General features: G+C 37.9%; 1 protein-coding gene across 1 annotated transcript in view; it reads right to left on the bottom strand.

Annotated features, from left to right (window-relative positions):
* Nucleotides 1-24,251, bottom strand: part of LOC146137558 (uncharacterized) — a 36,248-nt gene that overhangs the window by 1,184 nt on the left and 10,813 nt on the right. The window contains exons 3-9 of the mRNA XM_083393820.1: nt 20,628-20,800; nt 18,576-18,822; nt 17,171-17,676; nt 16,516-16,724; nt 11,553-11,703; nt 4,366-4,422; nt 1,769-1,909 (exon numbers count right to left, since the gene is read on the bottom strand). Of these exons, the coding sequence (XP_083249946.1) occupies nt 1,769-1,909; nt 4,366-4,422; nt 11,553-11,703; nt 16,516-16,724; nt 17,171-17,676; nt 18,576-18,822; nt 20,628-20,800 (1,484 nt within the window). The remainder of the gene's footprint in view (nt 1-1,768; nt 1,910-4,365; nt 4,423-11,552; nt 11,704-16,515; nt 16,725-17,170; nt 17,677-18,575; nt 18,823-20,627; nt 20,801-24,251) is intronic.

The raw sequence follows: 24,251 nt of genomic DNA, 5'->3' as shown, positions 1-24,251 counted from the left end.
TATACCTAATACTTTTATACGAGATGGTAATTTAATCAGGAAAGCAGGGTGTTTTTGTGTCATAAATATCATGTTCTGGACGGTAGGTGTTAATATTTAAGGTTATATTTTTCGTACTCAATGTGCAGGAATTTGTTTATATAAAAAAAGACGTACACAAGTGGATTTATATCTTTTTCAAATAGATTATATACAATCATACAAAACAATGTTATTAAAACAAAAATAGCGTCAGTATAAACTACACATCAGTTGCCAAACACTAACAAGTAACTACAAATAATAGAATTTTACACAATTAAATTAGTCATAAAGCACTTAAACTGACCTCTCGATTCATTGTTTAAAACAAAGCCGCCTTTTGCGAGCATTTCGCGAATCGAACCATTTTCAAATTTATATAATGTATGTTTAACACAAAGAATCTGATATTATAGGAAATCCGAAAAAAGGTAAGCTTTAATACAGCTAGCATAAACGATCGCTGATATGTCGGCCTTGCTGGGCAAAGTACAAGGTTAGATGCCAATCGGAGACGATCAGACGCCGAATATTTTGAGACCTGTCAAGCGATTTGTACAGGACTCGTAGACAAATCTTATATAAACCCCAGATAAAAATAAAATAAAATCCAGGATGTGACCAGGTAAAGTTGCAGCTAATCTCAACGCATGTTGAAAATGTGGCCAATTTCTAAAATGCTATAGGTTAACTCCTTCATTTCAGACTTGTCAATCGTGGAAAAAAAAAATTGGTTCGCTTGTCGGAATTAAAACAACAATTCGCACGATTCAAATCTTAAAAAAAAAATCATTTTTCCTTGTTTTGCAATTAAATTCGTCCGTAAGAGCTTGCGAAAAATACGCACGCGTTAAACACACTAAGGACCATGACCAATGCTTTAAATCTTAAAGGTTCCAGTTGCACTTCTACATAAAAAAAATTCAGGCAAATGCTCAACACCGCCTAAGGGTCCAGCAGCCATTACCTCAACGAGAAATAAAGCGGAATTGGTCTTATCGGATCAACAGTTTTCCTAAAACGTTTACCGTGCCTGGCAACCATCCAATCGTATCGGGTGACGTACGTTGCATGACGTCAATAAAATACAAAACTACCGCTCGGCCGACAATATGTTACGCTTAACATCCCTTGAACTATCGTTAGTTAGAGCAACTGGTCTATACTATGGTAATGTCAGTGTTTCAATGAAACAAAATCAATAACAATCACTAATCTTATTGCACCTATGTTTCGCATGACTTGACTAACGTTTTTCATTCCGGATGACTTGACTTAACTAATGTGCTTTGGTCAAAATGACTAGCGTAATAATTAAAACTCTTTATGTTAAAAGAAGTTATTAACGCAAATATAGCTTGGAATAGAATAAATTTACAAATTTTCTTAGTTTAACATAATTTTTAGTGATGATAACTTGACTTGGAAGTGACATGCTATGCCAATGACTGGGACTGGAATTGGTATTAGTTTAAAATGAGATCGTCTTTGACTAAACTGACTTGGTTACACTTAACACTAGGAAATGTAAAAAGCGTCCATTAATATCAACAAAATTATCTAGTTTCAATCTAACGCGGAAAAACTGAAATGCTCTAATTTTAATTCAAATCCTTTTTTGAAAATCTAAAATAAATCTAAGTGGTCAAAGTCTGATTGGGAAGTGATTCAATATGCCAAACAATTAATGTAAATGTCGACACAAAGCGGGCGCGCAAATGACGTAAGCGAAAACCTTTACACTTACCGTGTTGTGACGTAACTGGCCCTGGGCGTTGGAACACTCCCCGGCGCCGACAGCCGACGGGAACACCGGACGCACCGTGGGGACTTTCCCTCGGTCCGTGACTGACGGGGTGGCCGACCAGACAGCAGGTGGCGCCATTCCCTTCAGAAAAAAAAACAGAACATGTTAAAAACATTTTTTATGGGTTCTCCCGGAAAAGCAACAAAAAACTGTGAGCGGGACTTAGGCCCCTCTCCAAATACAACTCCTGGGCAAAACTGTATAGTAACGTCTACAATTCCACAATTAAAACCAAACTACGCTTGATTCAAATAAAACTTAACCTACGTGCCATTGTCACAAACGAAGCATCACACTCCTATAAAAACTGACTCTGACCAATGTGTTTTCTGTCGAAATGCCCCCGAAACGATTATCGCATATATTTTATAATTGTCAATATATTGAAAGCTATTGAAAATAAACTCCATTGGATCTCGTCAAAACTTTTAATTTCCTTGCAAAACAACCCTGTAACTCTCCTGTTTGGAACTGGTGTTGACAATGATTTGTTGAATTGCTTACTGTTATGTGCGCGCTTCGTTATATACCGTTGTAAGTATGCAAAGACATTTCCGATGATTTCTATGTTTGTTTTTATGATCAAGTCTGTAAAACACTCTCGAGTAATATCTGTGCTTTTAAATTCTAAAAATCTCGCAATTCATAAAGTTAAGTGGGATGGCTTTTAGTCCAACTCTTCGCTTCTTTGTTTTGTCGTCCGTCTTTCTATTTTGTTGCTTCAGCGTAATAAAAAAAGGTAACCAATGTTGTAAGCAGGGCTGGGGAGCCACCGTAAAATAGCATTAGCTCCGGCTCCAGCTCCGGAGCCATCAGGCAATTATTAAATGGCTCCGGCTCCAGCTCCGGAGTAGTAAAACTCATATCCCTTGGCTCCGGCTCCAGCTCCGGAGCCATCAAACATACACCCAATGACTCCGGCTCCAGCTCCGGTGCCACCAGTCACTTATTCAATGGCAAGTTTTAAAAATTGCTTTTGTCTCACTAACGTTGGAGATGGAACAAAATATAATTTCTTAGCTTTAACACCACAAATTGAAAAATGGCTCCAGCTACACAAAAATAATAAAAATGGCTCCAGCTCCGGCTCCAGCTCCACAAAAATAATAAAAATGGCTCCGGCTCCGGCTCCAGCTCCACAAAAATAATAACAATGGCTCCGGCTCCGGCTCCGGCTCCAGAGAAAATGCTTAGCTCCGGGCTCCGGGCTCCAGCTCCGGCTCCGGCTCCCCAGCCCTGGTTGTAAGAGTGGTCCTTTATGACAAAACCACAAAAGAGTAAGTAATTCTTTAACAAGGAGTTAAACTTGGGCTATATTACAACAACTGTCTTTCAAGGAATAAACATTGCCTTTTGAAGCGCGCGTCGGAATTCGAAACTACGGGGACGGAAATGATTAAATTTTAATGAAAAAACAATTGAAAAATAATGTAAGGCCAATTAAAGTCAACCAAATTGATGTACGCGTGTTTCTGTAATTCCGCGCAAAACCACTGATCAACGGTCACAGAACAACAGAGATAAAACCAAATTGGTACCAAGAGCAAACCAGCTTTCAAAATTCACTTGTCAAGGTAAAATGAATCGTGATATTCGTTTAGGCCAGAATCTGCACTTTGAAATTAATTTTGCGGTTTAAAAACAATTAGGGACATCCGACAAAGGCGTAGTGTAAAACTTCCTCAAAAATAAGTCGAAATTTCGAAAAAAGCAATTGAATTTTGCAGGCCAGAAAGGGGCGGGGTGAAACTCAATCTATCGACGTCCTGCTTCACACGAAAATCGCGAACAAAAGTCCTGGAACTTTGCCCAGCCACTAATAGCTGATAAGGCGGATTTCGGGACCCTGGTGTTTGTGACCTTATCGCCAAGTGACAACAACAGAAAGTTGAAAAGAAACTTTGGCCCTAAACGGCACTGGCGGGCGACTGGGGACTGTTTCGATCTACAAAAGTGAAACCTGGACTTTGTGATTTCTTACGTGCTACTTTAAGACCTTTAAATTGTTTAAGTGACCTCAAATGGGATCATGGGTTGTTTTTCTGGGATTGGGACAGCCGAGATGTAAACCAGATTGAAAACGATATGATTAAAATTAAATCAGAGTTTTTTTTGTTTACCTATACGTAATGAATACGTCAATATTGGCTAAAATATCTCCATGTTAGGTTGAGCTAACGATTGTGCAGTTAAGTTGACTGCAGCTTTCCAAAATCCAAGCTACACCTTATACTAAAAGCACAATGTCGCAAAAATAGCTTAAAACGATGTAATCGCCAATGAAGTCGATAGCGTGATTCAAGGCAAAAGAGTTAAGGGTGTGTGACAAACTGTAACGTGATGTGTAAATATGGTTAAACATTGCTTTGTTGTCAAATTGGCTGTTTGTAACTTGTTTAATCTTCTAAAGAGTTTTTTAGCAATTTTTTTTGATAAACATTACGTTGTAAAATAAAAAAAAAATAATTTAAATAAATGTTTCCTAACAGGCTTTGTTTCGTACTTTCGTTTCGGCAAAACTTTTGAAATATATTTACCTCGTGTTTGGATGTAGATGGTGTTTCTTTGGCGCTGCTTCTCTTTCCCATGAAGGTCTGCAACAAAAAAAAATGTAAAATATTAAAGTTTATTGTTTGACCAAAACTCACCAGAATTGGATGAATTCCTAAAATACGAAGCGATCAAGATTCGCCAATAGCTCAAATCAAATGGCTTTAGACGCCTGAAGATAACCGTTCGGTTTTTCGAGGATTGTTTGCTTTCAATCTTGCGAAAAAGAAATACGGCGCAATTTGATAAAATTCGCTTGCGAGATTTCCTTAAAAAATAGTATAATTTAGCGACCTTTTGGTTTTAATATCCTATATGGTAAAGGCGTGTTTACATCTCTCCAGGCAATTCATTTAGACGAGACATAATCAAAAGTTAGAAAAACCTTGTTTATTTACAAAAACAACTTTAATATTTCCATGGTAAAATATCGGCAAAAATATCGGTTCTAATTCATCGATGTATCGATAAGAGTGGAATATCGGCCGATTTTAACCGATATATCGATCTATCACACTCAATAGCGGGCCTCTTCACAGAAGGCTGCATCGCTTTAGTTTTCGTGATCGCTCACAAGAATTAAATGTTTAACGCGCTTCTATACTTTTTAACCCTTTGACCAAGTTAGCGAGTCCCATCTTAAAAGCTTTTAATCACGCAGTAGCGACCCATAACTCGATTTTGTAGAGGTGGAAAAACAGTGGGTTGTTTCAAGAAACGAAACCGTAAATCTGGTTAAACGGTGACAATTAGATATGTTCGCTTTATCACTAGCGAGTTTGAATAATTTAAGATGTCAAAGAACAAAATGAAAGTTTGGGAAGTCCTAAATTCGGGCCTTATATTTGGCTTCTTGAAACTGACTTCCTTTTAAACCCAATGGCAAACTGAATGTGTGAAATATGACGAAATCTCCGCGCCCTTGCACGTAAATCACGACAATGACTTCAAATGGGAGCAAATACAGCAAAACAAAACAATGCAAACACGTAAGTTACTGTAAGGTATTAATAGCTGACTTTGATCGAGACAGGAAAGTCTAAAGAATATTTGCCTTTTTAAACCCTTGTCAAATTTTAAACCATTGTTCGAATGTTGAAGGCATTCGAAGATGCCCAGTGATGCGTGAGCGCGAGTGGAAAATCAAGCCGGGCCCTTCTCGTTCCAAGTGTTATTACCCCGATCGACTTTTGACTTCACGAGCCCCTTGCGAGTGTTCTTGGCATTGTGTAATCTCCCCTCCTCGTTTCTTACTCGTGAGATGTTATCTGCTTGTGCGACCCCGAAAAGACTGAACCTCTGCTGCTGCACTTGTTATTTTGCGCGCGCTTTTTTTTTTACAAAGGCTGCTGGGCGAACTGGCGAATCACGAGCCCTCTTTTACCAGCTATAGCCAAGCAAAATGCGGCACTTATTTTGCTTCGGTTTTGTAAGCACAGCGGGTAACAAAAAACCAAATACTATATAAATACAACTACACATTTTACCCTCAAAGTACGTTATAAAAACGATTCTACAGTTAAAAAAATGACTTTCTTAGTACGGTTTTCCAACTACAAAAGGCAAGTCGCCAAGGATTTAATCAATATATTACGATACAAATTGCTTCCGCTTTTGAAAATTTTGGTACTTTCGAAATTTTCATTGCTATCATTTTAATGGCTGATCGAAAATGTTTGGTTAAATGTGTTGCACATCATACAAAGTTAAAATGCCAAAAATATACACGTACAATTAAATAGGTAGATAAGCTGAATGTAATTTGTTTTATATGTTCAATTAAAAAAAGTTAATTACTATATCTCAAGTATATAAAAACAATCGGTTTTTCGTTTTAGGTATAGGTTGGTAAAAACGTAAAAAAATTAGAAATTACCATCGGTAAAAATTAAAAAAGTGATATCGGTCGACCTATACAGTGTTGTGGGGGGTACGTTGGCCTGGCTATTAGCTCACAGAAACAGAGAAGAATACACTGACAAAGCCGGGCAGATTCGCGCGGGCTGCAAAATGACACGGTTTGTTTTTTTCGGAGCAATTTAGACTCGATCGCGGACAGAACACTTGAAAAGCCTAAAAATGCGAGTTGGACGGTCAAGGGATTAGAAATTGCCGTGAGAAGAAGCACCCATCATCTCTCAAGGCAAATCCCTTTCTACTGTATTTAGTTGCTTTCAATGCCAAACCCTTTGTCATTTAACTGAACAAAACGTGGAAAGAGCCTACAAATTACAACGAAACAGCGTGAGAAAAATATAAGCCTTTATTTTGGGGACAATCGAATGATTTCAAGCCAAACCAACTTATTTTAACGTGCAGCCTTGTAATAAGCAACGGTTCCAAAAAAACATCGACAGAGCTTGCAAATTACAAACCAACACCAGCCGAAGAGAAAACAAGCCCTACCCTAAAGACAAACACGCTACCAAGTTCAAACCAAGCAAAACCTTTTAATAATTATGCAGACCTGATTAGAAACAATGTTATCAAGTTGTTAGATAAAGCTAGTGCGTCATTTTTTTAATATGCAAATGTCCGAGGCCGTAACATATGTCGCCTTTCCTTTAAACGTCGCCGAATTTTGCCAATAGGGGATTCAACAACTTCCAAAATCGTGCCTTGCGTGGTCTGGGTAAGTTTACGTATATGTCAGCTCTGGTAAACTTTGTTAGCTTAATTGTTAATGCCTTTTCCACAAAGTTACCTATATATTCGGAAAACCCCGAGTTAGATTATAAACCATGGCAGACATACTTATAGTTAATTTGGTATTTATCGATACCCATTTAATATCGGACGACTACTGATTCTATCGTGGTCTGAAAAGTTTACGTAGATGCCAGTGTAAAAGCAGTTTTGGAAGCCGATTTATTAATGTTTGTTACGCGCGTCTTGGCCAAAGCGAACCTTCGAAAGGCGAGGTTTGACAGACGTTGATTACTGACACGATAAAATACATCTTTACGCTCGTTTTCACGGTTTAACGCAATAAACCGCATCGGTTACCGTGAAGCGGCTGATCGAACGGCATATCAGCTGAACTTAAAACCAGGTCAAATTTTTAAAGTATCCACCATTGCTACATCCCTTTATCGAGGAACTATAGGACGAAGTTAAAAATAGATTGGTAAATAAGATAAGGCCTTTCGGCGCTGGTTTACAATTCTACATTTGGGTTAGGCTGCGGGTTAGCGTTTGGGTTTAGGTTGGTTAAGCATCAATATTAAATAAGAAATATAATAATGCTTGCCCCACCCTGATCCAAACGCTAACTCGCACCCTAACCAAAATATTGTGCGTTGATATAACAATAATTGTTTGAATACTGGGGTAGGATTCTAGACCAGCAACGACCTTTCAAAATTCAAACCAGCCACTTATTAATATATTCTGCAAAGAAAAAGAAAATTAGCAAAAAATGGCGACGCCTAATTAAAAATAAGCGACTGTTGAGTGTCACTTTTCCAAACAACGTGCTGCACTTTATTAAATGCGTGACATGCGCAGGCAGCACAAAAGGGCTGGCGGTCGGCTGCCAATCAAGCTTTAATTAACCTTTGCCGAATCGACACAGGAAATGTAATGAATTGCACGCTACATAATTTAAATCTAAAGACGATGAGCAGTGGATGCTAGTTGGTTGCAAATGATTTCGCCAGCTGTCCAACAACAGCAAAATGATGAAACGTATAACGCTATGTGTAACTTATTTTTGCGTTCAAAATAGTTCCGCGTTTAGGTGACGTTGTGTAGAAATCTTTTTTTTCGTTTAGCTTTATTTTACCAATTTGATAAATTTACTTATTCAAGATTTACTAGAAAGTAGTATTGGTCACCAACCGGCTTTAAATACAGTATGCATTTTTCTAAATTAGCCACTATCAACAAAATAATCGTTAAAACCTAACCGCATGAAATTATTATCATTGTGGGGTGTTGGCAAAATGTTTATCCTACCACGACTTGGCCACCCTGGTAGAAATTTACCCTTCTATTAAAAGATACCGTTCGACTCAATCCCAGACAAAGATTGCACTGCAACAAACACCATTATATTTAAAAAAAATCAAAGACATTATAAGACCTTTTAAAGAAATAAGCAGGTTTTAAAAGACCTAAAATTGGGTCGCGCTACATGTTTGAGTATAATTCAAAAACAACTATTTTATTTGTGTTTTTTTTTGAACTTTAAATAACACATCAAAGACTATTCACCAAATTTTGTAAAAAACATTTTTTAAAGAAATTTTAATGCGCAAATCAATTCAAGGACTTTGTGGCAACCTTGTGTTAAGAATCCATTTTCAGGCGAAATGCTCGCAATGCCGCCAAATGCAGATCTGGCGTATATAGATACGGACGGCAGCTTGGTAGTTTGACTTCGATTTTACGGCGTCGTGGTTTAAGAAAAGCGGGCGTTCTAAGGTGAAGTGCCGTCTTCTCATCGAACAACGAGTTTCTAGTCGATAAGGGGGACTCCTCTTAAACAAGGGGCACAAGTCCGACTCAAGGACTCTAAGGCGAACGGTTACTACAAACTATACAGTATTTATTAGGGGCGCAGAAAGCTCAAATTGGCCCGTCGCGCACTTTGTGCATTATTCAAGGCGAAATCCAACACCGCCCATTGGAATTACCTCGACCGAGCCAATTTCCACAGTCGTCTAATTTCGAGAAAAATATTTTTGCTTGGATTTGGCGATTGGGCTGTGAAGCATTGGATGAGCATGCCCTAGTGCCCTTCTTTGACGTTTAAGAACACATAACGAAAAAGCAACATCAGCAGAAAACGCAACAGGGCAGAACTGGTCTTCGGCTTTCAAATAGGCCAGTTTTTATGGCCAATTTCGAAAACCGAATAGCTCACGCCAGTAATGCGTTTTTAACTTTTAGCAACAACGGCCTGCTAAACCTTACGCTCTGACAGAAATCGGTCGTTTTTTTTTTTTATATATTTCTACCCTTTATGTTTATATGTTGGTCGTTTTTTTATATTTCTACCCTGTATAGGTTGGTCGTTATCTTAAATATTTCGACCCTTTATAGGCTGGTCGTTTTTTATATATTTTTACCCTTTATAGGTGAGTAAATGACACCAAAACGGGGTGGAAAATACGGAGTAGACTCTATTTTGGAAACGGTAGAAAGTGCAACAGGGCAGAACAGATTTCGACATTCAAATAGGCCAGTTTTTTAAGCAAATTTTAAGTTCACTTTGCCAAAAGTGCGTTTTTGGCTTTGCCGCTCTAAGACTGATAAAACTGCAGCTTACAGAAGTTAGTCGTTTTTTTAATGTTCTTACCCTTTATAGGTGCAAAAAACACCAACAAAAGGTGGGGAAAATAGAGCCGGCTGCATTAGCGGCCCGGGCTAAAATCTCCCGGCGTATCCAAGTGTTTCGTGCTTTGCGTATACCGCTGATGACGGAGGTTTGGCGTTGATGAGCTGCCAATAGGCGTGCTGAAGAGGATACGCGTTATGTAAGGCAAAGCTCTAATATGTGCGCAAACGCATTTCATGCTGACACGTCAAAAATTAAATAGGCATATTGCGGTATCATACAAAATGTAAATATTAAGTATAGGGGTGTTCGATACTTCTTGTTTATTCCGATAGCGATAAACGATATTTAAGTCATGTCAATCCATTCTGGTGCCAATGACGTCATTCCTATGATCAAACAGGCAAACTTGGTCACAATGAAACGCGTAAACACATTTTTTTGCGTGTTGTGTAATTGCTTCAACACTGTTAAATGTTTATGCCTTTTTCTACAAAGATACCTTTCTAAGCGGAAACCCCTCAGTTAGATCAGGAACATTTATTTGCCGTTTTTATTTTTAAATTTATTGTCGTTGTTTTGAGTTTTTTGTTCCGGTTTAGTTTTGTTTTATAGGCGAAACACTGCTTTTGTCAAAAAAACAAGCAAAAAATTATTCTTTAAAACAATAGGTTTTCAATATTTATCACGGCCTTTTTTTCCAAAAAAAGTACGGCTAAACGTTCTAAGATTCTTTGTGAACAGCGGTTTTAACAAACGGGGGCAAAGAAAATGAAGAAACATGCGTTAGGAACGTGTGTATTTAACCAACCTACACGCCAGCGCTTCCTACGTAAACTGCGGTTTTTGCAATTGAAGTTGTTGTTTTAAAAGCGAAAACCGACATCAATCTATGTATTTTGACAAACAAATCGCGCACACTATAATTTAAATGGAAAGGAGGCTGCCAAAGACAATTTCATTCGGTCGCCGCTAGAATTAGATTGTCAGGTTAACATGAAGCATTGACCAAACACACAGCAAAACATAATTTCGACAATAAACCCGGGAAATATGTAGGTAATTTCCACAAGAACGGAATGGAACCGGCTTTTAAAAATACGTTAAAAATGTCAACGAATTTAAAAAAAAAAAAAAATAAAAATAAAAAATATTGACAAAAAAACGTAGCTCCAGGAATAAACATTCAGCCAAGTACTTGGAGCTATACTGAATTAAAGGATCCACCTTTTCCATTATGCAGGGTAAAGCTCGAATACAAACGCCTAATCTGGAATCTTATCCAGGCCTACTATGGACGGAAGCACGAATCGTGTAGGTTGCTTGAAGTTTGCCGTGCGGATTTCTCATATACTAGCGCAAACCATTCTTGGTGGCCCTAATACCCAGTGTTGTAAACAAGTCCTTGTCATAAAAATTTAACGTTAAACTAAAAAAATTCATAAACTAGTCAAGTCAAGTTATTTAAAAAAAGACTTTAGTGCAGTTAAGTCGATGACTTAGGCCATTATAACACTGCTAATACCTCAAATTTCACACAACCGCATTTTTTCTGTTTGTTTTGTTGTTTGTTTTAGGCATGTCACTATACAAACTTCTGTATGCGAACCCTGTTTGTTCTTAGTTACAGTTAACAAAATTAAAGCTTTTATTTGACGTGATAAAAAACGTACTTGACAAAATAAGTTACACGTTTAAAAAAAATTGAAAACCCAAATGTTAAACACATAAAATACAAAAACTGTTATTCTGTAACTGAAATTGCATTATCCCGAAAAGCTTAACCAATCTTTCAACGCTTGGTGTAACAAATGGGCCGGACGAATCGAAAAAAATAACACAAATTCGCCAAAAAACAAAATACCAAATGTAAAAATGCAAAAAAACACCGACCTGCTTCATTTTTACGAAATCCAGGGTTGGTCGTTGGTAGCACAGCTTACTGGCCCTCCTTCTACTGCTTCTAGTTCTCCGTGCGTTCAAGTCCGAAGGATGCGACTGGCATCTGAGAAGTCCACCGTACCTCGAAGTTCCGTGCTCGAACCTACACAGAGAAATAATTTGCTCAAAGCGGGCCTTTCTAGCATATTGGTTGAAGGTTGTAGTAATGTAATAAGAATATCAAAGCCCATACCGAAGTAGGTAGCATTTTGAACGTTTCGAATAACTCTTGAAATGAATAAGGAGTTATTCGAAACGTTAAAAATGATACCTACTTATTAGGTCTTTCACGCTTTTTAGCATTTTTGTTCGTTTTGGCGTGAATGTAATTTCGGAGTGGAGAGACCCGCTATTTAAAGGACAGATTCGGATAACTGTGCGGCGTTAACAAATTCGTCCAAATCAGGGCTGCCACACATTTCCATGTTAGTTAGAAATTCAAAGGCATTCGTAGAAGTTTAGTTATAGGTTTTCAAACACCTAAAAATGCATCACTTGACGTGTTTTCGCACAATTACTTAAAAAAATTGGTTTACGATGGCACTTTCTAAACATATAACTCAAGCTGGACATTAATCAAAATGAAAGACTATTAAAGGACTTTTGAAATAACATGGGTTTTTAAAAGACTTCTGGACTCAAATCTATTTGAAGACTTAAAGATTCAAAAACTTTGTGGCAACCCTGTATATGCTCGCCCGAATCAAGAGAAGTGCCCTACTCGATAAGGTGCTATCCAACACGATTTTTTCCAAAAACAGGGTCTCCCACCACAAAAAATAATATTTTTTTTGTTCCATTTTGGTGAAGTTTTAAATGAGTTCCTTCTACTTCAGTTTCACATGCGTTTGACAAAACATAAGTTTATTTTCTTCCTGTTTCGATGGTTTACAATTGCATCCGAATTGCTAATAACTTGTCAACTGATCGTTTCTCCGATAACAACATAAGCCGTATTATGATCAAAATCGTTACAAATTGTCCGGTTCGTGCTGGGTCGCAAAATTTTCCCACGAGCAGATTACTAAAGAGAATGGCAATATCTAGACAATTATTTAAACAACGAGCAATGGAGTGGTTAAAAATGTTACAAAGTAATTTAAAAACGACTCTTTTAGTCATTTGACAAAATAAAGGCTAATAGTCCCAGGCCAAATTAAGTTATTGCCAAAAGTTAAGTATGCCTCGTTTCAGTAATATATTGACATCAATAGTGTTAAAATTAATAAACTTTCTTTCGAGCAGTATTTTACAGAGCAACAACCAAAAATAATTACAAGTTAACAGTTTTATGAATAAAACTAAACTAAATACCTTTTTACCAAATATTAAAGTAAGAACACAGAAATTTTAACCCAAGTCATTTATCTAAAAGACTCTAAATTACTGAAGTTCAAGAAAAGTCATTGGTGGAAAGGTCAAAGTCAAGGGAATTCATTTTAGGTGAAAGACTTCGGTCAAGTAAGGTTATTTGAAAATAACGAATTGCGTGCACATTACAGAACAGGTGCAGCTACCTTTGCACCCTTAGCTGATCGTGCCATTTCGTCGCCCATCATAACATGTTGCGTCACAAAGGGCATTGTAGTACACACTTTTTTGTTTACTTTTGATTAAAATAGGCGATTTAGCAATTTTCAAACTGAAATGTGCCGAAAACGATGTAATCGAGTATCGCAATGATTCTTCGGTGTAGATTGTGACGCACAATGGTTTTTTGTTACGTCAGTGATAATCGAGGACCGATAGGCGAAACAGCTGTACTTTGGAGGTTTCGGATTAAAGTTGCTTTTACGTGAAGTGGAAGAACCCTTTGTGTCAAATATATCGGTGCTAGATGTTTAAAGTACAAAAGCTCAAGATTCTTATTTGTTGGACAGTGTGGCAATTTAATCGTATGGTATTGTTACACTTTGTGCCTCGCGAAGCCCTTGTGAGAGTACGTGTGGCTTGCAAAGCATCAATTTATGGAAATTAGACTCATTTTCATTAAAATCTTACACCGAAGCCAATTTCGTTTATTTGTCTGTATGTTTCAGAAAAATAATAATATGTGTCAGGATTTTATGTCCTCAATTGAGTTAAGATACGAAACGGAACGATTGTGCGACGCTCTTGGAATACTAAAACGACGTACCAGGGCGCTGCGACGTCACAGTTTAGGAACGTCTAAGCTTAGGGACACCTGGAAACAAATTTGAAAAGAAACCCAAAACTTTTCTATCTCGGAAGTAGTTTTCGCAGTATAAGTTTAATTCTCAAACTGGTGGAATAATTAAATCAATACGTTGCGTCAGACACGGTGAGATATGCGCAGGTAGATGTGACGTGCAGAACAAAATTGTAGGAATTTATGTGCGCACAAATTTATTCTACCAAGGAAAAAAAATGTATTAAAGTCGTGACTAACGATTTGCCTGTATGGAAATTTTCAGGCCAACATGGTAATTCAACGGGCAAAACACAATATTTAGGAGACTTTTGTACCCTGTGTTGCAAAATTCAAAAAACACTAAGCACACAAGATACCGTTGAAGAGGCTTACTTAAATCATTCAGTATGGTCATGATTGTGCAATATATATGTGTGCCGTTATCGCTAGCCAATACGACGAATACACATTGTGTACACGAATGTTTTATAACACAAAGATAACGTAAAACACAGAAACGTAAAGAAACGTAAACACATCTAAAAACTTCGATGTACTTAAAAGTTTTTACTAGAAAAATAAAAACAAAGGTATGCCAGTTTGCCGACAACTGGCATTTAGTTACGCACTCACGCAAAAACGAAACCAGCAGGTCCAAATAACACAGAGCCATTCTTAGTTAAGGCCGTCAAAGCAATTCGCCGCGGCTATAGCACTACCACATCGAGCATGGACAAAACTTAGCGGTGGACATAGGCAAATCGCAGTGTAAGTAACAGTAGTAGTGGCCCAATAGCTACACACGCCCACATCAGGAAACGGCCGTGGCAAAACACAAAGGCAACAAGGGAAAGAGGGAATAGAACAAGACCAGTGGTCCCTGCTAACCCCGTGTCAGCGGGGAATTTCTCATAAGCGTTGAGCATGTTAAATTGCAGGGCACGCGGGCTATACTTGGAAAGGATCGGAAAAAATCGGGTAAACGGTGCAGTTTGTACGTCAGTGTTGTAAACAAGTCATTTTGAAATGCTTAAGTCCCAGTCAAGTCTTTCGTAAAACAAACAAAGTCTAAATAAGGAAGTCAATTTCAATTCAAATAAAGTCCTTGCCATAAAAAAAACTCTAAATTTAAAAATAGGTAAACTCGTCCGATTATGAGCAATAACTAAACTTAAAAACTTAAGAAAAACGCAACATATAGCACGTAAATTGTTTTTTTTTTTTTGCTAAAATTTGGCCCTTTTTTATACAAAATTCCCTGAAGAAAACACCTCATTTCAACCTAAGCCATTCAAGTTATTTAAAAGCAGTGACTTAAGTCAAGTCATTGACTTTATGTTTTTATATATACCTGTTTTTATAAACAGTTTGAACATAAGTATAAGTAACCAATTGTGAAGTACATTAACATCTAAGACTTTTAGGATACAAAAGTAAAAAAAAAAAATAACTCGCAATCGTATTACTGAATGATGATGACGCATTTACACAGGCACTCCTAGTATTACGCACATCACTTGTTTTACAAAGCGGCACGTCCGTATCCGAAAGGAAGGCGTGCGGAAACGCGCGCGTGCGACAGAAAAAACATGTTTTACTCGGCTTTTTCCAGCGCATTTTTCTTTTCAACCATCAAAAGTTGAAGTCGGGCGATTAAAAATCAACTTTTGCAGTAAAAAAATTCCCGTTATTTGAAACAGCAAAAGTCTAACCAAATGTTTTAGAAGTCTTTAGGATTATTTGTATTTGTATACCCCTGATAAATGTCTCAAGGGACCAACAAACGAGGTGTTTGCCCTGGTCATTAACCATATATTGAAACGCCAACGCCTTCCAACCATAAACAACGGTACAGGTTACAACAGTACTGATACCTTTATGACCTTTAGATCACCGAAGCACCGCTCAGTAAAACCAATAAGCCTACATAGCGAAAAGTGGGTGAAACGAAACACAACAAAGTTCGAAAACCTCCAAAGGATTTCGCCTACATCAGGGGTGGCCAATCAGTAAGAGACTAAGAGCTGCATTGGTTATTTGGTTAACCGCAAAGAGCCACAGCTTTCACGTGGGCAGAGATAAATATCACCGGTTTCCTTCTCACTTGCAAAAGTACCTTTGCTCAGCTAGATTTATTATAATTTGTACTTTTCAATAAGTAAATCCATGTAAACAAAATCAAGAATTTCCTAAATCAAAGACTTTTTGAAACGCAGTTTATTTTCAAGAATTTTCAACACGCCAATTAATACGTATTTTTTTAAAAGAATTTTCTATACGTAAATCAATTTTTAAAGAAATTTAAGAATTTTGTAAATCAAAAATTTTTTTATACACAGGGCTTGAAAGGACTTTTAACCACGCAAACCAAATCAAAGACATTCAAAGATTTAAAGAAAAAGGTGGGATTTTTCCAAAGACATTTTAATACCCAAATCAATTTCAAAACAGTCAAGAATTTAAAAAATCCAAGACATTTTGAAACACACAGTTTCTTTTAAAGACTTTTCCATACGAAAACCACCTCAAAGACATGCATAAACTTTTAGAAAAACGTATTCTTTAAAAAGCTTTTTACTGCGCAAGTCAATTTAAAGAAAATCGAGAATTTTAACACATCAAAAACTTTTTCAACATTTAGTGTCCTCAAAAGACTTTGTAATACGAATATTATTTCGAAGACATTCAAAAATAAAAAACGAAGATTTTTTTATCTTTTCAAAACGCAAATATTTAAAAAAAAAAAAAAAAAATGTGTCCTACCTTCGCTCTAGATCCGGTGTCGAGCTCGGCGTATAGTGGATGCTCTCTCTGTGCTCGAAATCGTCCGAGAAGGAGAGGCTCCTCTTGGTGGCGGCCAGGCCCCCGTGGCCCCAGGCGCGTTCACCCCCGGCCTCGGCCGAGCGCGCCGACCCGGGTGACGTCACGTTGCCGAAGGGTGACGTCAGAGGACTGAAGCCGCAAGGCTGGGGCTGCGAGGAAAATGGTCGGATTAATACAGTGTTTCATTAATGAGATAAAATACACGATTTTTATTGTCTAAGCGTGGTGAACTATATTTAGTTCCGGGCCATTAGAAACAATTTGTTTTTTCACTAGCCTGCTATGTAATTTTTATTAAATAAAACTAGTGACACAAAAAAATATTACACAAAACTCGGCAATGTTGGTGCGAAACCAACTTCTGTGTGTTTTAAAACAGACAGTCTAAAATTGCAGAAATTACTCGTTGACTATCGGCCGATTAAAACTAAAAATCTAATAAAAAAAACTTCAAAACAAAATTTCCAAGTAAACCTACTGGAAACTACACAACATATTGGAAAAGGCTCGGTTAGTATCCTTGCTCTGAAAAAATTACCACTGAAAACTGGGAGACGCAATTTATTTGTCCAGGGAATAATAAAGCGGATCCAACCTGAAAAGCGGAGGAGGTGGATTTCGGATGTTGCGAGGAAAGAAAGGTCCACGATCCGCTCTCCTGCTTGATCACAGTGACGGAGGCGGGACGCGGAACAGGTGATGCTGGAGGTGTCAGGAGGGACTCTCCTGGAACGGATGCAACGCTGGAGCAGTCCAGGGATCGGGAGCAGTCTCCCTGAGAGCTGGATGTTGCGGAGTAGGAGGAATGCGCTCTCCGGGAGTGATGCTGGTGGAGGCGACGGATCGGGACCCAGACTCTCGAAGGAAGTCCGCATGAGGAGGATAGGGGATCCAGGAGGAGCTCGTCGGGCTCCGAAACGGATCTGCAGTGGCGCTTCACCGGAGGAATGTCGGACATCATGGAGGACGCTGACGAAGAAGAAGAAGAGGTTGTGGGTGGATGCAAGAATCCCGGAGGCTTCTTGGGCGAGTGGAGCGTGCAGCTCTTGCCCACCACGCTTGGGAAGGAGTCGGGACGCTGAGTTTTGGCGAAGGAGGAACCTGAGAGCAAGGGAAGAGACGAGTGAAGAAGAGCAGATGAGATGCTTTTCAGTGTTGTTGTTAAAAATGCGATAAATTTTTTTTCGTTTGGGCGAAGAACAAAAAGCTGTGGACAAAACCAATAAAACGTAGTAATAATATTAAAGCCCATGCAGAAGTAGGTATAATTTTAAACGTTTGGAATAACTCTTTATTCATTTTCAACATAGTCACATAGGTTTTGATATTCTTATTAGGTATTACTATAACCTCCAACCATTATGCTCCGAAAACCGATTAAGTTTTTGTATTTTGTTAAATATAACTTGAAATTTAAATTTCTGACCAAAAGTGATACTCTTTGAGTCGTTAATAGAGCGGGCAAATTAAATTATGAGAAAAGTTGATCTTTTCGGAAAAAAAAATTAAAAAGCTATAACCGAAAAATGGCAGATTTTGCAGGCTCAAATGAAAAATAACACTTCTATGTTAATTTTTCAGTAAAGTTAACTACTAGACTAAAAAAACATGTCAGCCTAAGTTACTCTTAATTTAGCAACAAAGGGTAAGGCTATGGAGTAAAAACGGCATATTTAGAAGTTAACAACAACTGTGTTTTTGCAGACTGTATCAGAAATCAATAATACCTATCAAGCGCTCATTTCCCCAAAACAGCGCCACCAAATTCAATTGTCACAAATTTCGTACGTTTCTTTGGAATACAACACACCTTTTATTTTAGTAGTTTCAATAAAAATACTTAAGCCATTATATTCGATAAAATCGTTATATCGTTCAGGTATTGCCGAAACGTTTGTGAACAACGAAATGACTATTTTATCGAATATAATTGATTTTAGTAATTTTATTAAAATTCGTACGTTTCAAATCAACGAAAGCCAAAAAACATTTCCACCTACCAGTAAACTGAAACGGGTTGTCCAGGTCCACCGAGACCGACGTAGTCCTCGGCACCGGGACTTTCCCGGTCCTGGCGCCGTGCAGGGCCGACAGGGTGGCCCTAGATGCACCGGGGGCCGACCTCTGTTCACGTTGCTGCAGTTCGAACAGAGTGACCTGGGTGGTTTCGGCTGTGTGCGACGTGGTCCGCAGCGAGCTGACAGGCAGCGGGTCTCTGCGAACGCGGGCGCTGCCGACGCGGGAAGTCTGCGCGGCAGAAGGCGACGTTTATAGTGTGTGTGCGTATGTGGAAGGGTGTGTGTGTGCGTATGGGGAAAGGTGTGTGTGTGTAAGTGTGTGTATGTGTGTATGTGTGTTTGTGTGTTTGTGTGTTTGTGTGTTTGTGTGTTTGTGTGTTTGTGTGTTTGTGTGTTTGTGTGTTTGTGTGTTTGTGTGTTTGTGTGTTTGTGTGTTTGTGTGTTTGTGTGTTTGTGTGTTTGTGTGTTTGTGTGTTTGTGTGTTTGTGTGTTTGTGTGTTTGTGTGTTTGTGTGTTTGTGTGTTCGTGTTAAGTATAGACCCGAAACCAAATTACGTCGTTACTATGGCAAAACGAGCAAAATGAATAAAATCAAGACATTCTGAGGTAATTTTTCCAATAAATGGGCAAAAAAGTGCTTTAGCGTAAATAAGTTTGATAGTAGTTACATCCAGTTGTTAAACTATTATCATTTTCAATAGTTTACCCTTTAAGGTAGAATATCAGCGCTGGATCTCAAATTATGTGTAAAAATGCAAATAAGTAACGACACTACTGCCACTTGGCATCAGGTATCGGCTTCAATCCGACATTATCGAACATTCCAATAGTTCAAGTTGTTAAAAATTTTGAATGTTTTTAGAAATGCTTGATTTCTCTACTTGGCTATTTTTAACCAACTGTAAACAACGCTACAAATCCTTCGTACGACACAGCGTTGTGTACAAATTGCGTATTAACACCAAGCCGAAACACTGGTTTGAGAAAACACAAAAAAATGAAGGTAAATAGGTTTCATCTGGGGTGCTACGTCATGTTTTATTCATTGCCAAACTACCTCAATGGTGCATCATGTTCGACTAAAACGTCTGTCCGAGGCGCAAAAGAAAAAATAAACAAATGACAAAAAGGCAGCCGTGAGCTTGTAGCAATCTGCCCAAGTAGAATTTAATGTCATGATCGTGGAAATTTTTTTCCCGCTAGGCTTTAAACATTTTAATGCGATTCGAAATTTTCACTTCGAAAGGTTAAAATGAGACCTAATGTAATACGGATCTAAAACATTGTACAACTACCAACTGACACTTCAAAGTTTCAATAAAAATCTTTGTTCTATTAGTTTCAAAAAAATACTGTACGCAGAAAGCAACCTTAAAACAAATTAAGTTATAAATCAACGTAAATACTCAAATGCTCGTTACATCCATGACTCAGCCTAGTCGCCTAGTCGACTAGTCGTGTACATTCGTAACTTAGCCAAGTCGAGTAATTACTCTTTACTCTGTATATTTTAGCCCTGGGGTGACCAACCTCCAGTCCGCCATCGCAAATCATGCGGCCGCGACCTATTTTACAAACTGGGCACGAGGCCATTTCTCATACTTTTTGGGGATATTTTAACGCGGTAAAAGCCATTTTAACGCTATGCGCACATCTTGTTCCTGCATCGACTGTAAAATGTAGTTAGACCCAATGCGAAAATCAAAGCCCATACAGAAATAGCTTTCATTTTGAACGTTTCGAGCAACTCTTTAACCATTTTAAACCTGAATAAAGAGTTATTCGAAACGAGGTAACACCTATTTCTTGATAAGCTTTGATATTCTTATTACGTCTTACTACAACCTTCATCCATTATGCTCCATAGCTAGACCCCTTTACAAAAATATCCTAGGTTTATCCCTGATAACAGTCGTTGCGGTTGTTATAATAAAATGCAAGTCTACACAGTTAAAATTTAACGGCCCGCAAAGACCTTTATAAGTTTGGTTTTGGTGCGCGACTAAAAAAGGAAAAGCTCATATTGACAATTACCTGAGCTTGCAGTTGGGGCACCCTGGGGCAAGCCACACCCACCACAGTCCCCGATGAACCCAGGGTGTGGTCGGTCAACAATGAGGTAGTTTGGGGTCCTGGGGCTGCGGGGGCGTTCGGGGACGGGTAACCCCCGCCGGTTGGGGTGGAGGGAACCCATTGGGTGCAGGAATCTGAAAATGAACAAAATATCATAAATTATTTCAAAAAATGTAAAGCGTATAATGCAGTGAGTGGTGATATGAGTTGCTACCGCTATTGATTTCAACAAGACTACTTGGTCTTTGAACGCTCGGTAAATTGGTAAAACTACTGTTTAGGTAAAGTTTTTTTTAAACTGGGGTCCGTTGACACGTTGGGGTACATGGACTAGTTTAAAATAGGGGGATCTTGGTGTTTAATTTGTAAATAGAACGATTTTTTTCAAATAACAGAACTTAACAGCAAACATCGCTTTGGCGCCTTCTCCTTAAATGTAATTAGACTCAATTTTAGTTTTATAATTACCGAAAACTTCGGTTGCAGGAATCAGGAAGTGAACAAACTACAAAAGATTATTTCAAACAACTTAAAGTGTATTATGCAGTGTTTCAACCGTATTTTGCGGCTGGCCCAAATACTAAGCGTAAGGTGAACAGCAAAGCTTTAGCGACCTAATTTTTTACTAAGCTTTTTGCAAGTGAACAAAAAAGAAATACGACAATAACATTATTAAAGTTAATTTTAATTAATATAGGGGTCGTCTTAAAATTTTCGTGAATTTTCTGGCTGCCATGTCTTATATATTGCTGAGAACGATACTCAATAAATCTAATCATATACAACTACTTTATATAGTCGATGACCCAAGTAAATCAAACAGCAACCCAAGGTTGAGAAACACTGGATAATAAAGTGTACATTTGAAATATGATAAGCAATGGAATAAATTATTTAATCGCACTGGCCAGATAACGCCGCAGTACCTAAAAAATATACAGCATTCGTTAAGACCAGCCGTTCTCATACTAGGAGAGGCCAATTAAAGTAGTTTTCTCGGGTACTGTTGGTTGGAAAAATCTCTTGGGTACAGAGTGGTTGGAAAATCATTGGGTTAATCATTTATATAAGCAAGTACATCGCAATGGATTGCAGGCAAAAGCCGGACGTGACTAGCTTTTAGTTTTTTTTTCTTGCGATACACACACGCATAGCTCAGGTATATAAGTAACGGCTGGGAAACAACCAGGGTCGTTGGTTCGAATCCCACGGTTGCTGACATTTTCTAGTAACCTTGACTTTACTCGCTAATCTTTGTTGGGGAAGAGCCTAATAGGGTAACGGTGTATTTTAAATTAACCAATTTAACCGTACATGTGAAAACAATACACAGCAACGATATTAAACACCTTTATTAATAAAGGGAGAATTAACAAAGTAACTAAAATTATGTCATGTAAAAGAACTTAATAACAAGTATAACAAAAGGTCCAGTTGGGTTAAATATGACTAATTTTATAAATATGACTGATTCTATATACTTTATTGGTAAGAGGCGTGCTTGACTTTCCTTGCATGTGTTACAAAAAAGGGGGAGCTATTTGGAATTCGGTGGTATTTTTAATCTACTATGCAAAACATGTTCCAGTTTGTCGTTTTACGAGCTCGCGTGTTTACTATTCCCACCTAAATTAATGTCTCTCTTTCCGAAAACCCCCGATGTCGCACAGGGCAGGTTTTATAGTTTAGCTAACGTTTAACGTATTACACGAACGTTTTTTTATATTTATCGGGAAATTGGGCTACAGGCATCCCAAGGACAATGGCAAACAGAAATCCCAAGGAACGAAACTTGGAGGTATTTCTTGTTAATAATCGACATGTACACGTACCAAGCGAAGCATCAGTGCACAAGACATGCTTTATGGCGGTAATTTAAGACTTGTATTTCGGTGCCAGGGTGGAAGCGGTCCAATTAACCACTTCTATATCGGGCTCTCGGAGTTCCTATAATGCATTAATCACTCCCTCCCTACATTTAATCGATCAGTTATGTAAAAACGCAATAACCTGCTATTTTTAAAGAGCTTAACGTGTTTTAAATGCGCGTGCTGTTGCATATTCCACATAAATTTGGTGCTTTCGCTTTTGTCGATTGAATTGAGAAATTTGATTCCGGATTTTGTTTAAATATTTAAGACTTTAAAAGTGTGAAATTTGCATGAAAAATAATCGTCATTCACGAAATCTTCATTTGGCGGATCAAGTAATTTGGTAAAAATAGAAAATTCGATCGAGTGTATAATATAACGCGCTATGAATTGGCCAAGCATTTGAAAGAGTAAAAGCAATAATCACCAAACTGCATATAGGCTTTTTTTCTCAACAAAATTGTAGTACTTGAAATCATTAGGCCAGGCGGTAAGCAGTAGATCAGTGGTTCTGAACCGGGGTGCCGCGGCGCCTTGGTGTGCCACTTCTAATGCTCAAGGGTGCCGATAGGCATTTGACAATTTTTAACAATCGAATTTTTATTCAATTGGTAAGCTTCTTGATATATCTATTTGTGTACGATTAGAAGCTATTATATCAAATGACATTTTCCTACATGTTTTAAATTGATTGTGTTGTTCTGGTTCCATTTATAGTAATATTCAGTAAAATATACTCAACAAAAATTCCAGTCGGGGTGACCCAAATCTATTTATTATTTTTGAGGGGTGCCGTAAGACATAAAAGGTTGAGAATCACCGCAGTAGATAATAGTTTGACAAGCTTTATTCTTTCTTTCATTTTAAAAGGGAGGATTGGTGATTACAATAAAAATTGAATACATAACAAAACGAGCGGCAAATCGGCCAATTCGTTTGAAAATTAACGGCATGTCATTTATTTTTTGCGTTTGTGACACAGTGACTCAACAAGGACCCAATATGACTTCACAGTGAGCCGATTTTATGAATGGCGAGTCTTGCTTATTCGAGTTAAGCGACGGAAGGATAACGGTGACAAGATAATCAATCTGAAGTGAATAGGATTTATTGCGATAGGACGTTTGAAGCGAGGTTTTGTTTCGTCGATTGTATAATAACGGCTTCGCGCCCATACGGACTACAATATGCTCGTCTATCAAGTAAATTTGGAACTTTTTAACCATTCGATTAATGCCAGTGTTAGAAAACCTGGACAAAATAGTATAAAATTGCGATAGAAGTATGTATTTTGAAAACAAAATGAAAAAAAAATAATGTTAAGTTTTTATTTTGTTGAACTTATATTTTTGCGATGTTAACTCTTTTGAGTATTTAGTTCGACCTAACAAAGCCATGGTGATATTATATTGCTTAACTGTGTTTCCGGGATCAATTTAAAAAAACGTTCGTTGCTTTACTGTGGAACGATTTACACCCTTTTAACAAAGTATATCCGGAGCTGGCATAAAGAAAACAACTCAGTAATGCCGGGCAGCGGTTCACAAAGCAGAAATAAAATAAAGTAAATATTTTTTCGGCTAACATAATTGAAGTGATTGAACGCAAGAGAGGGACAGCTAATTCTGTCGTTTAAAAAACTCTGTTCTGAGGTATAATCGTAGTTAGGCTTATATTTTAAAATAACACGACCAAACCGTTAAGCAGGGGTTTG

This window comes from Ascidiella aspersa, chromosome 7 (genome assembly GCF_963924565.1).
Source record: "Ascidiella aspersa chromosome 7, kaAscAspe10.2, whole genome shotgun sequence".
Classification (NCBI taxonomy): domain Eukaryota; kingdom Metazoa; phylum Chordata; class Ascidiacea; order Phlebobranchia; family Ascidiidae; genus Ascidiella; species Ascidiella aspersa.
Note: the sequence above shows the minus strand (reverse complement) of the source record. Positions and strands in the feature narration are given on the sequence as shown.